Raw genomic sequence first — 15,214 nt, forward strand, 5'->3', positions numbered from 1 at the left:
CTTCCTGCTCTCGGAGATGTAGAACTAGAAGTATTGTCATGTGAGTGTGTGTGTGTGTGTGTGTGTGTGTGTGTGTGTGTGTGGGGGGGGGGGGGGGGGGGTAGAGGAGAAACCTGCCACAGGAGGTGTAAAATGAGAGAAATAGCTATTAGGAAGCTGTGTAGGAGCCCTGCCGGGGGGGGGGGGCTGGGGGAGGGGGTAATCCCAACTTCAATATATCCAAATAGCAGCAGCACACGCAGTTGTTGGTGCAAAATAAAGAACGTTTTTTATTGCAACATTCCAGTGTACAGAGAGCAACGTTTCCGCGGCCTCTAGCTGCCATTCTCAAACTTGAGAACGGCGGGGAGAGGCCACGGAAACGTTGCTCTCTGTACACTGGAATGATGCAATAAAAAAAACTTTATTTTGTACCAACTACTGCGTGTGCTGCTATTTGGATATATTAGGGGAATTGGCTATATGAATTCCATATTGCCCTCCACTCCATGCACTGTTACTGTCGACCATGGCGCGAAGCAGTGGCCGACACCCCCTCTATGTATCTCTATGGAAGAGCCAGAGATACATGAACGCTTGAGCTATGCAAAATTTGTTAAAACAACAGGTGTGCTTTAACATGTTTGCAACATCCGATTGACAATTATCCATGCATGTGACAAGATGACATGCACTCTTATCACATCCAGTGGATGGTACTTCTCTATAGTCAGCACCTGTTCAGTCGCTGCCTACAAACAGCCTTCTTCTTGTTAAAAAATATATTAGGAGATGTATTTTTTAATAAACAATATAATTGTACAAGGGTATACAAAATGGCTGAAATTACCTTTGGAATAAGTTGAGCTAGCTTAATCCTATAGAATTTCTAAGCCAAGCAGTATTTCATGACACTATTTCAGTATATACTATTTCAGGGGAATAGACACGTAGTCACATTGAAGTACCATATATGTAAGGTTAGCTGTATCCAATCAGATAACAAGGTAACCATGACATAATGTATACACCCATGAGATATATTCAGCCAACCCACTAGGAGGAAATATATTCTATATAGGTATATTTATGGATAGTAGACACAGGATTACTTAGGATAAACACGCCCACATATATAAAGGACACACTTCAATCATAGTAAACATACCCATAGGTAAGGGTATATAAGAAGGGTTGTATGTAATACAAAGAGGCAACACAAGGAAGAAGCCAAGCTATCCAAGGAGGAAGGAAGACGGGGCCAAGCCAGACCAGACCAAGCCAGCCTTATGAACGACGAATGCTAACAGAGGAAGCCATCTTAGTACACTCCAAGATGAATCCAACACAGAAACCCCAGCTGGTGAGACAAGTCTAAGGACATGCCTACATAACCTTCCTACTGTATGCTAAGAACTGTCATTACATAAAAAGGTCTTGTTTTATGTCTGCCATGATGTCAAAGAAGAGTACAATAAATGTATGTTTCATACAAGCAAGATCTCACTTATTCTCCATGGTTGACATAAACTACCGGTATATTTAACACTTCTCAATTTGTAAATTTTCTAGGGAGGTAAACACTCATATCCACTTAACACTCTTTGATCCCATTAATAGACTTTGTTCCCTGTATATGCAACCTGGATTGCATACTGTAAACAATAAGCTGTGCCTCAGCATGGCACCTTGCCATGCATTATTATTATTATTACTCCAATAATGTGACACTACACCATTAACTCTTCACTTATCAGGTCTCTGCTTTGTTATGCAGCTGATGGAGTCTAGACCATGAGTCACTACTGTTCAAAAGTTTGGAGTCATGGAGAAATGTGTTATTGAAAAAAAGTCACTATTGCTTTCAAAGAACTCTTCTTGCACTTGGATCATTGCCACAACAGCCTCAACTGTGAGACAGACAAAACTAAATAAAAACTATATATCTCAAGTCCATTTAGATAAAGCATAAAATAAACAAAAAAAAAATATCCACCTTTAGAATATGTAATTTCAAAAGGTTAAGTTTTGTTGTAAACATTCAGCCGTCGAAGGGTTTTTTGATCAACACATTTTGATGGGCTTTTCTCAGGACACGCCAACAGAATAGGTGGGGGGGGGGGGGGGTCTCAGTTTACTGTGTAAATGTTGGAGCTGCAGCTTGGACATATAGCTGATCTGTTGGGGAGCCAGATGTCGGCACCCCACTGATCTAATATCTGATCTAGTCTGTGTAACTCATTAATATAGCTGGTGGTCCGGCAGCTATGGACATAGATCTGGCAGCACACAGCTCCTGGCTGTGATGGCAATCTCTGCTTTCTCCATCTTCTTTCAGTTTGTATGTTTGCACAGTGTAATGTTATTAGGGAAAAACATGCATGCAATTCTGAGGGTAGCCTTCGGTTTCTGCCCTGTACAACAGCTTGAATCGCATTTTCAATTGCAGTCATGAATATCGATTATTTAGGCAGGGCTTGGATGCCAAGCTAAGTGGTCGCACGTGCTGGAGCTCCCGCCACTCGGCACTCAAATCGTGATTGAAAATCCTGAAAAGTGGCCGGTACTTACCCCCCTGTTGCTCTCCGGAGCTAGCGGAGGACCTGAGAACCTTGCTGGTGTGCGGTGGTGGCTGGAGCGGCTGTCCGGTGGTGGGCTCTCCTGCAGGCGGGCGGCGGACTCTGTGAGCAGCGGTCTCCTGGTGCGGAAGTGGGGGTCCTCTCTGCTGCGGCTGTCGGGCGGCATCTCTACTGCTCTGCGGTGCCACCTAATGCTCCCTCCAACCCTCAGGCTGAGTTGAATCTTCTTTGGGCGGTAAGGATGGGGCGCCACCATTGCAGGCTCCGTGGGCGTGGCTTCCCTGTCGCCTAGGATACTCCCAGACAACTCAGAGCTGGCCTGGCGCGGTGTCCCTGAGGCTCCAGGCTGCGTCTGCCGCTGAAGGTGTGGTGGACTTCCACAAAATCTTCTATCATTTTCTCTGTTGCCTTTTGCCCTGCCATTAAGGGTGCCTTATAGCTTCATATATTGCTGGACTGTTCATTGGGACTGTGAGTACCTTAGTGACTTGCTGCTGTCTTGCTGGGACTTGCTGTCTTGCTGGTGCTTTGTGGTCAGCCTCTGCAGTCTGCTATACATTGTCGGCCCTGCTCCTGCCCGGTGTGCTTCATCATCTGCATTCCTCGGACGGGGTTTCCAGCGACTTTCTGCCTGCTCTTTGTGTGGCCCTGTTGATCATGGGTGGCCCTCGTAACAAGAATAAGAAATCCAAAAAGTGTATACTGAGGCCTCTCGGACAACTTCTGATAAGGAGGCTTCCTCCGATGACAGGTACTCCCGCTCTGGTGGCCCCTCTCAGCGACATCCTGGTGCTTGAACCCCGTTTGCTACTAAAGTTTCTGTGCAGGCGGCGAAAGCGCTGAGTCAGTTCTCCAGATCTCAGGACCGTCCTAAAGGTGTTTCTCCAGAGCGGCCTCTGTCACTGTTTGAAGGTTCTCAGACTTCCAAGCAGCCGCAGTCCCCTACAAGGCCAGTCTATGACGCTACAGCTATGGACCATAGACTCTCGGAGCTCTTGGCGGCCTTTACCTCCTGTCAATCCGTTATGGTGACTAAAGTGGATGAGCTGCGGCAGTAATTTGTTATCTTGCGACATGAGACCCAAAAGATATGTGAGCGCACTGAAGAGGTGGAGCGCACAGTCTCTGCAGTGGAAGACACCTTACACCCCCTACCAGAGCGGGTTAATTCTCTACAGTGTCAGGTCAAAGGAGTCCTGAGTCGGATGGATGACATGGAGAACCTCTTGAGGCGCAATAATGTACGCTTGGTGGGCCTCCCTGAAAAGGTGGAAGGGAATGATCCTGTGCTGTTCCTGGAAAGCTGACTGAAGGAGATTCTTCCTGTGAACATGTTTGTTCTCATTATTTCTCCATCGAGTTCTGGCTCGGCCGCCTCCTCCAGGTGGCCCTCCACTTCCTTTCCTGGCCAAACTTCTTCACTTCAGGGACTGGGATGCTATTCTCCTGGTGGTGCGGATCAAGGGCGAGGAAACAGGGTGTCCTTTTATCCTGATTCTCTGTGGAACTTTGCAAGCAGCCGGTGCAGTTTACAGAGATCTGGGCGAAGCTGCGTGCCAAGGGTTACCGTTACTCAATGCTGTATCTTGCTCTCCTGAGAGTGGTGGATGGGGCCTCTACAAAGTTCTTCACTTCTCTGACTGAAGCTCTTCAATGGGCTACCCTCCTACAGACTGCTCTACGTGAATGTTTTCCTCTGGGTAGTGGTTAGGGAGGTAGCTTTTGTATAGGGCCTCCACAGGCTCCAGTTTCCCTAAGGTCTCCCTGGGTAGTTCCTTAGTTAACGGCCATTTTAGTTTATTGTCGGGGTCAGGAGGGAACTTTAGTAGTTGTGGTTTTAGTCAATTCAGGTTGCTTTTTAATGCCCCTAGCAGTTGTATTTACGGTCTAGGTCTGCACTGTGTTAGGGACTAGCAGTTTCTTCTGTTCCATTAAGTGTTAGACAGGGTGTTTTTGGGGATGTTTTTGTTAAGCCCGATTGCATTGTTTTAGTGTTATGCGTTTGTGCCCTGTTCGTCTTTCTGCTGGGTGAATGTGGCATGTATGGTCCTAGTGCTCTGCCCTTCTGCCCTTTTCTCTCTGACCCTGTCCTTTTCATAGGGGATTTTAACATCGCTCCTAATCCGCTGCATTGACCGCACGACTGCTGCTGACCCTGGCTCCTCCTCCTTTAATACGTGGCGTTTGGCCTGACCGACCTCTGGAGGTGGAAGTACCCCACTGCTACTTTCTTTTCCTTTTACTCGGCGGCCCATAGGTTGTTCTCTCGCACTGATCTCGTGCTGGCATCCGAAGACCTCCTTCCTTCGGTAAGAGATGTTTCCTACACCACTAGGGGGATCTCAGGCCACTCTGTATTGGTAGTCCTGCACTTAGGCCCTAATCCCCCATTCCGTATCTGGCACATGCACCCTGGATGGCTACATGGGAGGCTCTGGGAGCTGCTCATGCTGATCATTGGGAACATAATGCCGCTTATCCTGACCCCTTAGTTCAATGGGATGCCTACAAAGCCACGATTAGAGTTGCCTTTATAGCGGGAGTAGCGGGCCAGCGGAAACTTAGGTCAGAGATGGAGGGTAGCCTGTTTGCAGGAGGCGAGTGTTCTGGAGGCGGAGTATGTTAGGAACCCCTCTGCTGAGTCTGAGAGGGCGTAGGCCAAGGCGCAGAGGTCCCTGTTGGTCATTAATAAAGATAGGGTGCAGATGCAGTTAGCGGAAAGGGAGGCTGCCCTCTTTGAATTCGGAGATAAAAATGGTAAACTGTTGGCATATTTGGTGAGGGCGAGTCGCCCGGCTGCCTCTATTCCTTGTATTAGGGGCAGTGACGGTGCTGTAATGGTAGACCCCCAGCTGATCAACTCGGTCTTTCATGACTTATACTCCTCTTTGTATGCAGCCCCTTCTTTGCTCTGTCAAGGGGAAATGTTGTTCTTCTTACGGGCCTTGTCCCATAAGAAGATGCTCCCTTTACGGTTTAAGAGGTTGAACTGGCCAAACGTGATCTTCCCCATGGGAAGACCCCCGGTTTAGATGGGATGATAAGTGATTGGTATAGGATGAATGAGGAGCAACTAGCCCCTATATTCCTTAAATTGTTTCACTCGATAGCTGCGGCCGATGTTCTTCCAGACTATGAGGGAGGCATTGATTGTAGTCTGTAAAGGACCCGCTGTTGCCTGATTCTTATAGACCTATTTCCCTGTTGAATGTTGATATTAAGATCTTGGCTACTCGCCTATATGGGGTCATTAACGCTATCATTCATCCTGACCAAACTGGGTTTATGCCGGGTAGGGCCACTGATGTTAATCTGAAGCGTCTGCAACTTAACATAGCTTCGGTGGGGGAGGGTTTTCCTAATGGTCTGTTGGTTTGTCTGGATATTTTCAAAGCCTTTGACTCAGTGTTGTGGCCTTATCTGTGGGAGGCTCTAGGTATGTTTGGGTTTGGTCCCCGATTTTGTGCTTTGGTTTGCTTGCTCTACGATGGTCCTAGGGCCCATATTCGCACTAAATTAGATGTTTCTGCTTCCTTTCTTCTGGGCCGTGGTACAAGGCAGGGGTGCCTGCTATCTCCCTTCCTTTTTGTGTTGGCAATGGAGCCTTTGGTGGTAGCCATACGCAGGGACCCTGCTATCTGTGGTATTCCCATGGGGTCAATTGTAGAGAAGGTTTCCATGTATGCGGATGACACCATGTTAGCGGATGCTAAGGGTTCGCCCCTGTCCCTTATTGATCTACTTGACCAGTTTTGTTTGATTTTGGGCTTGCGGGTCAACTGGACTAAGTCATCCCTAATGGCACTTTCCTCTGTAGTGCCCCTCCCAGCCTCTCTTCCGGCAGAGGTGCAGGTGGTTTCCAGTCTTAGTTATTTAGGAGTGGAGGTAACTGGGTCCCTGATAGATTATCTGCCCCTGAACTTGGACCCGCTTCTCTGCTCCACTGTGGAGTGGCTGACTGCCTTGTCCTCACTCCCTCTCTCCTTAGCTGGCAGGATCAATATTTTTAAAATAATTTTCCTTCCTAAATTCCTTTATCTTTTTTATCGGTTTCATTTAGCTCCCACGCATTTAGCTCGCACCAGCACCATAGTATATATAAAGATCCGTCAGGATCCAGCAGTGTCAGTTATGCAAAAGGTCCGTTTGGCTCCAAACAAACCCTGAACAGGATGGAGCTCAGCAGTGATGTGAACTTAGCCTAAACTGTGTTTGATACACAGGAAATGGGTTAACACAATACAGTATATTTGTAACCAGCTTGTAAGCACTGATTTCCCTCCCTATGATTCCACTGTAACTGTATGTCACACTGTAATCTTTTGTACATCACTACTTAAAATGTTGGTGCTTTATTAATAAAACTGCTATTACACATTGTTCATTAGCTAGAATAAAAAAATAAATAAAAAATAAACAGGTATTCTACATTAAATGAACTATGAAGAATACAGGACAAGAGCTACTGTACTAAACTAAAACTAAACTAACTGTTCTGTCCTATGTAATGTTAGTTTTATACTGCTCACTAAATAAGAAACTGTAGGGGGGTCTTTAACAACCCAAAGCTGTCCAAGGATTTATAAAGAATCAAGTCATATACGGCTGGTCCTGACAGGGTAAGCAGCTGCTTAGTGGAACATGTCTGCATACAGAGCAATAAAAAGCTGGACATATAGTTACAAACCTGAGGTCTGGTTCTCGGATTCCACCTAATGTAATAATTCACCCAGAGTTCCAAGTGGCTCAGACTTGCGACTGGATACAGCACATGGTGCTCATAATTCACATAGAAAGGGTTCGTAAACTCATCCACATGGCTATTAATGTATGACCATAGCGATATTGTCTTTGTCTGCACCTCCTAGATGAGAAAACACACAATGAACAATCACACATTACTACTTCCCACATACATAAAGGAAAGCCAGTAATGCACTAAATGGGATTATGAACAAGAAAATAACTGCCATGTTTCCTTTCTAGAAAGCATCACAATGAATACTAAGTTGCTTATGAATGTAACAGAAGGATTCTATCTCTGTAAAGCTGCAGTAGGCAGTGCTTTACCTCTGATATTCTAGAAACATTATGAACAGGAAAGACGTGAGGAATAATAATGACTGTGTGCCTGGGCCGGAAAATCTGAATAAATACTTTAGCGCCACCATGTGGTTAACACTGTGGTCTACAGTATAAATCAGATCACTTCATGCCTGTGATGTGGAAAACCACTTGTCCCTTCCAGATAGTTACTATTATTACATATTCATCACCATGAATGGTTTCTGATTTCTAAACACTTAGGAGACATTTGCTACTTGTCTGTCTTGACTGTATGTGATATTACGGCCTGACACGTTACCATCTATCTGACTTTAGCAATAGTTTCAGAGAACAGAGCACTGTCTATTTGGTAAGCTGAGATAAAGTAAATGTGATGACTATGAGTGCAGCATATTGTCTGTGTTCTTTTCGACTACGTGTGTCATAAGTACATACCTCCTTCATTCTCTGCTGCTCACTATTGTGCAAGAACGTGCCGAACAAACAGCTGTAGAGATGGTCCAGGATGGTGATGAGGAAAAGCTCATTGAATTCAAAGGCTGCAGGAAACTAAAGCCACCAATTCATAGTGTTACTAAAATATTCAGACTCCATTCGATACCAAAAACATGCAAAATTTTCCTAATAACTAACACAGTCAGAACAATTTGTATACCACAAAAACACTTAAACCAATCAAGCAATATACTAAGTGAGGAATTTAGCATTTGCTACTTTTTGAGCAGTGTTTGGGCTTGCGCTTTCCCTAATTTTAATTCTGCAAACTTTTATTTAGTTGTTGCATTTATAATAAAATGTGTGTAATTTTTTTTTTGTAAAAGAGAACTTGGCACTCAAATGGATGATATGTAAATTATATTTTATTTAGCAATCTTATATACAAAAGCTGACGTTTCGGTCCTGATGTCGGACCTTCCTCAGAGATTTGTGAGGTTAACATATATTAAAAATAAGGAGTATGACAAAAAAAGAAAAAAATGATCGCAAGTAAATGGTACCAAATACATGTAAAGTCTCCCATATGATTTTAAAGAAAATAGGTAAGTATATACATATCTTTCCGGTATTACAGGAATCCTGATTCTAAAATCATTGGTATGAGACTAAATATCCTATTCCAGTATATTATTAGAAGTATATTGTTAATGCATGAGGTAATATGTTGTCTGAGACACAAGGCATATGGAAAACATGTAAAAAATATACTTCGGTAGAGTATAGGGATAATATACAATCAAATGTATACTGGTGGGATATAGGTATGTAACAAAACAATATGCTGGTAGCAATCAGAACATAGAAAATAGGAAAACAAAAATAAAGTATATTCACCCAGAGCTCCTATAAATATTCAGGAGTTCTGGCAATTCACAGACACATGATCAGGAGGAGAGTCCAGCCACCATGTAAATTGATGCAATACAGATGGAACTGTGTAGTAAACCAGTATCTAACTGAACATTAAATAAAATATATCAAGCAACAACAGGCGGGTCACTAGAGCAAGCAACAACAGGCGGGTCACTAGAGCAAGCAACAACAGGTGGGTCACTAGAGCAAGCAACAACAGGCGGGTCACTAGAGCAAGCAACAACAGGCGATTCGCTAGAGCAAGCAACAACAGGCGATTCGCTAGAGCAAGCAACAACAGGCGATTCGCTAGAGCAAGCAACAACAGGCGGGTCGCTAGAGCAAGCAACAACAGGCGGGTCGCTAGAGCAAGCAACAACAGGCGGGTCGCTAGAGCAAGCAACAACAGGCGGGTCGCTAGAGCAAGCAACAACAGGCGGGTCGCTAGAGCAAGCAACAACAGGCGGGTCGCTAGAGCAAGCAACAACAGGCGGGTCACTAGAGCAAGCAACAACAGGCGGGTCACTAGAGCAAGCAACAACAGGCGATTCGCTAGAGCAAGCAACAACAGGCGATTCGCTAGAGCAAGCAACAACAGGCGATTCGCTAGAGCAAGCAACAACAGGCGATTCGCTAGAGCAAGCAACAACAGGCGGGTCGCTAGAGCAAGCAACAACAGGCGGGTCGCTAGAGCAAGTAACAACAGGCGGGTCGCTAGAGCAAGCAACAACAGGCGGGTCGCTAGAGCAAGCAACAACAGGCGGGTCGCTAGAGCAAGCAACAACAGGCGGGTCGCTAGAGCAAGCAACAACAGGCGGGTCACTAGAGCAAGCAACAACAGGCGGGTCACTAGAGCAAGCAACAACAGGCGGGTCACTAGAGCAATATAACCTACACTCTTCCTCTGAAATGTGACACCAATAGAAATGGCAACAAAAACCACCTATGGTAATACTCCTACAATTGTCTACATAAAATAATCACAAGATTCATGCAAAAAATAGTATAAACTTTATTAGGTAAACAATTACAAACGAAAGGACAGACAACCCCACCCCTAAAAAACATATACCCCAGAATAGCACTAGTGCCCTGGTCCTGATTATCAAGGTGGTAAATAAAAGAAACACTGCATAAAATATTATATCCCTCTTACATATCAGTACGGTAGTGTATACATCAATACAAGATCAACACAAAATCAATCAAAAAAAAAAATATATATCCATTAAACACTACCTGTAGTAGGCATGTTCCCACAGGCCATCCAGGGACATAGAGCACCCTCAACGGACGTCGTTTCGTGGGTCTCCCCACTTCGTCAGGAGGTGCTGTCATCTCACCCCTTTGCTCCTTATATATGCCTCCATTGCCGGCGCACGGATCGCGTCCCGGAAGCGGAATCCGGAACCCACCGCATCACAGGGTGTCCACCGTCATGTGACTATGACAGTTTCCGCCCAAACGTGACACATAGGGATCCGAACTTCCGCCCGGGATCGCGATGCGCGCGCACACAGAGGACCCAGACTGGGAAACCCAAATAGTTAATTAAAATACAATTCCCTGGATGGCCAATAGATGTCACCACATATTAGTAAGTAATATAAGGAAACTTATAATGAGTGAACATATTAATATTACCAATTACCGTTGGTTCAGAGAGAAATAGCAATATGCATATAAAATATATATACATTTCATATAGAACATTTCACTAGAGCAAGCAACAACAGGCGGGTCACTAGAGCAAGCAATCAACAGGCGGGTCACTAGAGCAAGTAACAACAGGTGATTCGCTAGAGCAAGCAACAACAGGCGGGTCGCTAGAGCAAGCAACAACAGGCGGGTCACTAGAACAAGCAACAACAGGCGGGTCACTAGAGTAAGCAACAACAGGTGATTCGCTAGAGCAAGCAACAACAGGTGATTCGCTAGAGCAAGCAACAACAGGCGATTCGCTAGAGCAAGCAACAACAGGCGATTCGCTAGAGCAAGCAACAGGCGGGTCGCTAGAGCAAGCAACAACAGGCGGGTCGCTAGAGCAAGCAACAACAGGCGATTCGCTAGAGCAAGCAACAGGCGATTCGCTAGAGCAAGCAACAGGCGGGTCGCTAGAGCAAGCAACAACAGGCGGGTCGCTAGAGCAAGCAACAACAGGTGGGTCGCTAGAGCAAGCAACAACAGGCGGGTCACTAGAGCAAGCAACAACAGGCGATTCGCTAGAGCAAGCAACAGGCGGGTCGCTAGAGCAAGCAACAGGCGGGTCGCTAGAGCAAGCAACAACAGGCGGGTCGCTAGAGCAAGCAACAACAGGTGGGTCGCTAGAGCAAGCAACAACAGGCGGGTCACTAGAGCAAGCAACAACAGGCGGGTCACTAGAGCAAGCAACAGGCGGGACACTAAATAGAAATAGCAGATGGCCACTGTCAAGATGTATACTTACAGATTGCTGCAGAGGTAGGAAGCTTAGAGATTCGCTAGTTGTCAGGAGTATGGTGCTGGGTAGTGTGATCTGTGATCGCTGAATAGTGTGCAGCTATAGTAGAGAGTTCCATCTTTTGAGGCACTCGGCTGGAAGTGTGGGAGTCCCACTTCCAGTATGCCGCGGGCATTAGGCAGGGGACATACTGACAGTAATATAACAGAAAGAATACAAGATAGGAGATGAGGATAGAAGGAGGATAGAAAAGAGTAAAAGAAAGGAAAATGAGAAGAGTTAGAGAGGTGTGAGGTGTGGTCTGCATTGTGTGTCCCGGCAACTAGCGAATCTCTAAGCTTCATACCTCTGCAGCAATCTGTAAGTATACGTCTTCTTGACAGTGGCCATCTGCTATTTCTATTTAGCGGGTGGGTACCTGTTGTTGCTTGCTCTAGTGACCCACCTGTTGTTGCTTGCTCTAATGACCCACCTATTGTTTATTGCTCTAGTGACCCGCCTGTTGTTGCTTGCTCTAGTGACCCGCCTGTTGTTGCTTGCTCTAGCGAATCACCTGTTGTTGCTTGCTCTAGCGAATCACCTGTTGTTGCTTTCTCTAGTGACCCAGCCTGTTGTTGCTTGCTCTAGCGACCCGCCTGTTGTTGCTTGCTCTAGCGACCCGCCTGTTGTTGCTTGCTCTAGCGACCCGCCTGTTGTTGCTTGCTCTAGCGACCCGCCTGTTGTTGCTTGCTCTAGCGACCCGCCTGTTGTTGCTTGCTCTAGCGACCCGCCTGTTGTTGCTTGCTCTAGCGACCCGCCTGTTGTTGCTTGCTCTAGCGACCCGCCTGTTGTTGCTTGCTCTAGCGACCCGCCTGTTGTTGCTTGCTCTAGCGACCCGCCTGTTGTTGCTTGCTCTAGCGACCCGCCTGTTGTTGCTTGCTCTAGCGACCCGCCTGTTGTTGCTTGCTCTAGCGACCCGCCTGTTGTTGCTTGCTCTAGTGACCCGCCTGTTGTTGCTTGCTCTAGTGACCCGCCTGTTGTTGCTTGCTCTAGTGACCCGCCTGTTGTTGCTTGCTCTAGTGACCCACCTGTTATTTGTTTTCCTATTTTCTATGTTCTCATTGCTACCAGCATATTGTTTTGTTACATACCTATATCCCACCAGTATACATTTGATTGTATGTCATCCTTATACTCTACCGAAGTATATTTTTTACATGTTTTCCATATGCCTTGTGTCTCAGACAACATATTACCTGATGCATTAACAATATACTTCTAATAATAAACTGGAATAGGATATTTAGTCTCATACCAATGATTTTAGAATCAGGATTTCTGTAATCCTGGAAATATAAGTATATACTTACCTTTTTTCTATAAAATCATATGGGAGACTTTGTACATGTATTTGGTTCCATTTACTTGCGGTAATTTTTTCCTTGTTTTGGGCATACTTATTAATTTTCATATATGTTAACCTCACAGATCTCTGACAAAACGCCAGATTGCTTAATAAAATATTATTCACATCTCATCCATTTGATTGCCAAGTTGTCAAGACGGGTTGGAAACCTACTTGTGCACCAAAAATTAAGGTGAGTGACATTTTTATTTTTCTGTAATTTTTTTCTGCCCTTTTTTGTCATGTGGGCTGGGCTTCTAGGTACAGTGTAATAAACAAGCTGAACAAAATTGTTTAACTTTCTAAAAAGTCACATATAATAAATGTATCTAAAATATGTATAATAATACATAATAAAGAAAAGCCCCCTTAAACTTAAGCTTACCTGCAACATTGTGTAGCGATAAACAAAACTGCTGTTTCACCTGTATGCGGCCTCACTCACTTCATGTAATCTTATAATAAATCCATGTGAAACTAGCCTAAATTGGGTCCAAGTGTTAGAGCTATTTATATTATGCCTAGTTAAATTCATGAAGTAATCATCTACATGTTACCCAGTCAGCTGGTAGTATACATCAGCAACCAATCAAAAAATATACCATGTAACCATGGTTTACTGGCAGCAGGCCCATTCAGTATAATACCCAGTTTGTCTTGCAAGACTCAAAAGTGCAGCACACTATGGGGATATTTATCAAAGGATTTAGACTGGTTTTTCCTGTCTAAATTTGTCGCACAGAAAGTCGCAGTCTAAAAATGTGCGACTTTTCTGCGATTTTTGCTCTAGAGGATTTTTAGAACGTTATGCATGCAAGTCTATTTTAGACAGAAATGCATTGGAAAATGCATTGGTGCTGAATTTATCAAAAGCGACTTTTCAGCGACAAGTTGCATCGGCTGAAAGTACGCCGAAATGTCAGACCTTGTTGAAGCAGGTTTAAATATAGACTAAAGCATAGATCATGCAGTCTGTGCACAAAATTTATCAAGAGCCGTGCGCAATTTGATAAATTAGGCGCACAATAGACCAGCCAAACACTCTGTAATTTTGTCTAAATTGATACGGGACATGGACAACTTTGATAATGCAGAAAAATGCATATGCTATCCACAGAATCCCCTTCTTACTGACTTGCATTATAAATCAACTAAAAAACAAAAGAAAACACATGTCGTTCAGACATGTCAAACGTTTATATCACACAGTTTCAGTCCCGCTGTGATCATGGGTTATAAGTTGGTGAAGTGGGCAGCAGTGCTTCTCAATCCCCGGCCGGCCGTCCATTCAGACTTTTTCATTTCATGAGGCTCCATGGTCTAATGCAGTGAAATACACTGCTCAAAAAAGACAGGGAACACTAAGATAACACATCCTAGATCTGAATGAATGAACTAAGGGTATTAAATACTTTCGTCTTTACATAGTTGAATGTGCTGACAACAAAATCACACAAAAATGATCAATGGAAATCAAATTTATCAACCCATGGAGGTCTGGATATGGAGTCACACTCAAAATGGAGTGGAAAACCACACTAAAGGCTGATCCAACTTTGATGTAATGTCCTTAAAACAAGTCAAAATGAGGCTCAGTAGTGTGTGTGACCTTCATGTGCCCGTATGACCTCCCTACAACGCCTGGGCATGCTCCTGATGAGGTGACGGATGTTCTCCTGAGGGATGTCCTCCCAGACCTGGATTAAAGTATCTTTCAACTCCTGGACAGTCTGTGATGGAGGGAGACATGATGTCCCAAATGTGCTCAATCGGATACAGGTCTGGGGAACGGACGGGCCAGTCCATAGCATCAATGCCTTCCTCTTACAGGAACTGCTAACACACTCCAGCCACATGAGGTCTAGCATAGTCTTCCATTAGGAGGAACCCAGGGCCAACCGCACCAGCATATGATCTCACAAGGGGTCTAAGGATCTCATCTCGGTACCTAATGGCAGTCAAGCTACCTCTGGCAAGCACATGGAGGGCTATGCGGCCCCCCAAAGAAATGCCACCCCACACCATTACTGACCCACCGCCAAATCTGTCATGCTGGAGGATGTTACAGGCAGCAGAAAGTTCTACATGGGGTCTCCAGACTCTGTCACATGCACGGTTTTGGGCTGTACGCACAACTCCCACCTGTGGACGTAGGGTCCTCATACCACCTTCATGGAGTCTGTTTCTGACCGTTTGAGTGACACAATTGTGGCCTGCTGGAGGTCATTTTGCAGGGCTCTGGCAGTGCTCCTCCTTGCACAAAGGCAGAGGTAGCGATCCTGCTGCTGGGTTGTTGCCCTCCTATGGCCTCCTCCACATCTCCTGATGTATTGGCCTGTCTCCTGCTAGTTCCTCCATGCTCTGGACACTATGCTGACAGACACAGAAAACCTTCCTGCCACAGCTTGCATTGAT

At 45.2% G+C, this 15,214-nt stretch overlaps 1 protein-coding gene across 9 annotated transcripts in view; it reads right to left on the minus strand.

The window, feature by feature from the left end:
* The window catches only part of MTMR1 (myotubularin related protein 1), an 87,441-nt gene that overhangs the window by 14,747 nt on the left and 57,480 nt on the right, over positions 1 to 15,214 (minus strand). For all 9 annotated transcript variants that reach the window (XM_056541093.1, XM_056541091.1, XM_056541090.1 and 6 more), the window contains 2 exons: positions 8,061 to 8,174; positions 7,246 to 7,422 (listed from right to left, as the gene is read on the minus strand). In XM_056541093.1, coding sequence (XP_056397068.1) covers positions 7,246 to 7,422; positions 8,061 to 8,174 — 291 coding nt within the window. The remainder of the gene's footprint in view (positions 1 to 7,245; positions 7,423 to 8,060; positions 8,175 to 15,214) is intronic.

Source organism: Hyla sarda, chromosome 9, assembly GCF_029499605.1.
Source record: "Hyla sarda isolate aHylSar1 chromosome 9, aHylSar1.hap1, whole genome shotgun sequence".
Classification (NCBI taxonomy): Eukaryota; Metazoa; Chordata; class Amphibia; order Anura; family Hylidae; genus Hyla; species Hyla sarda.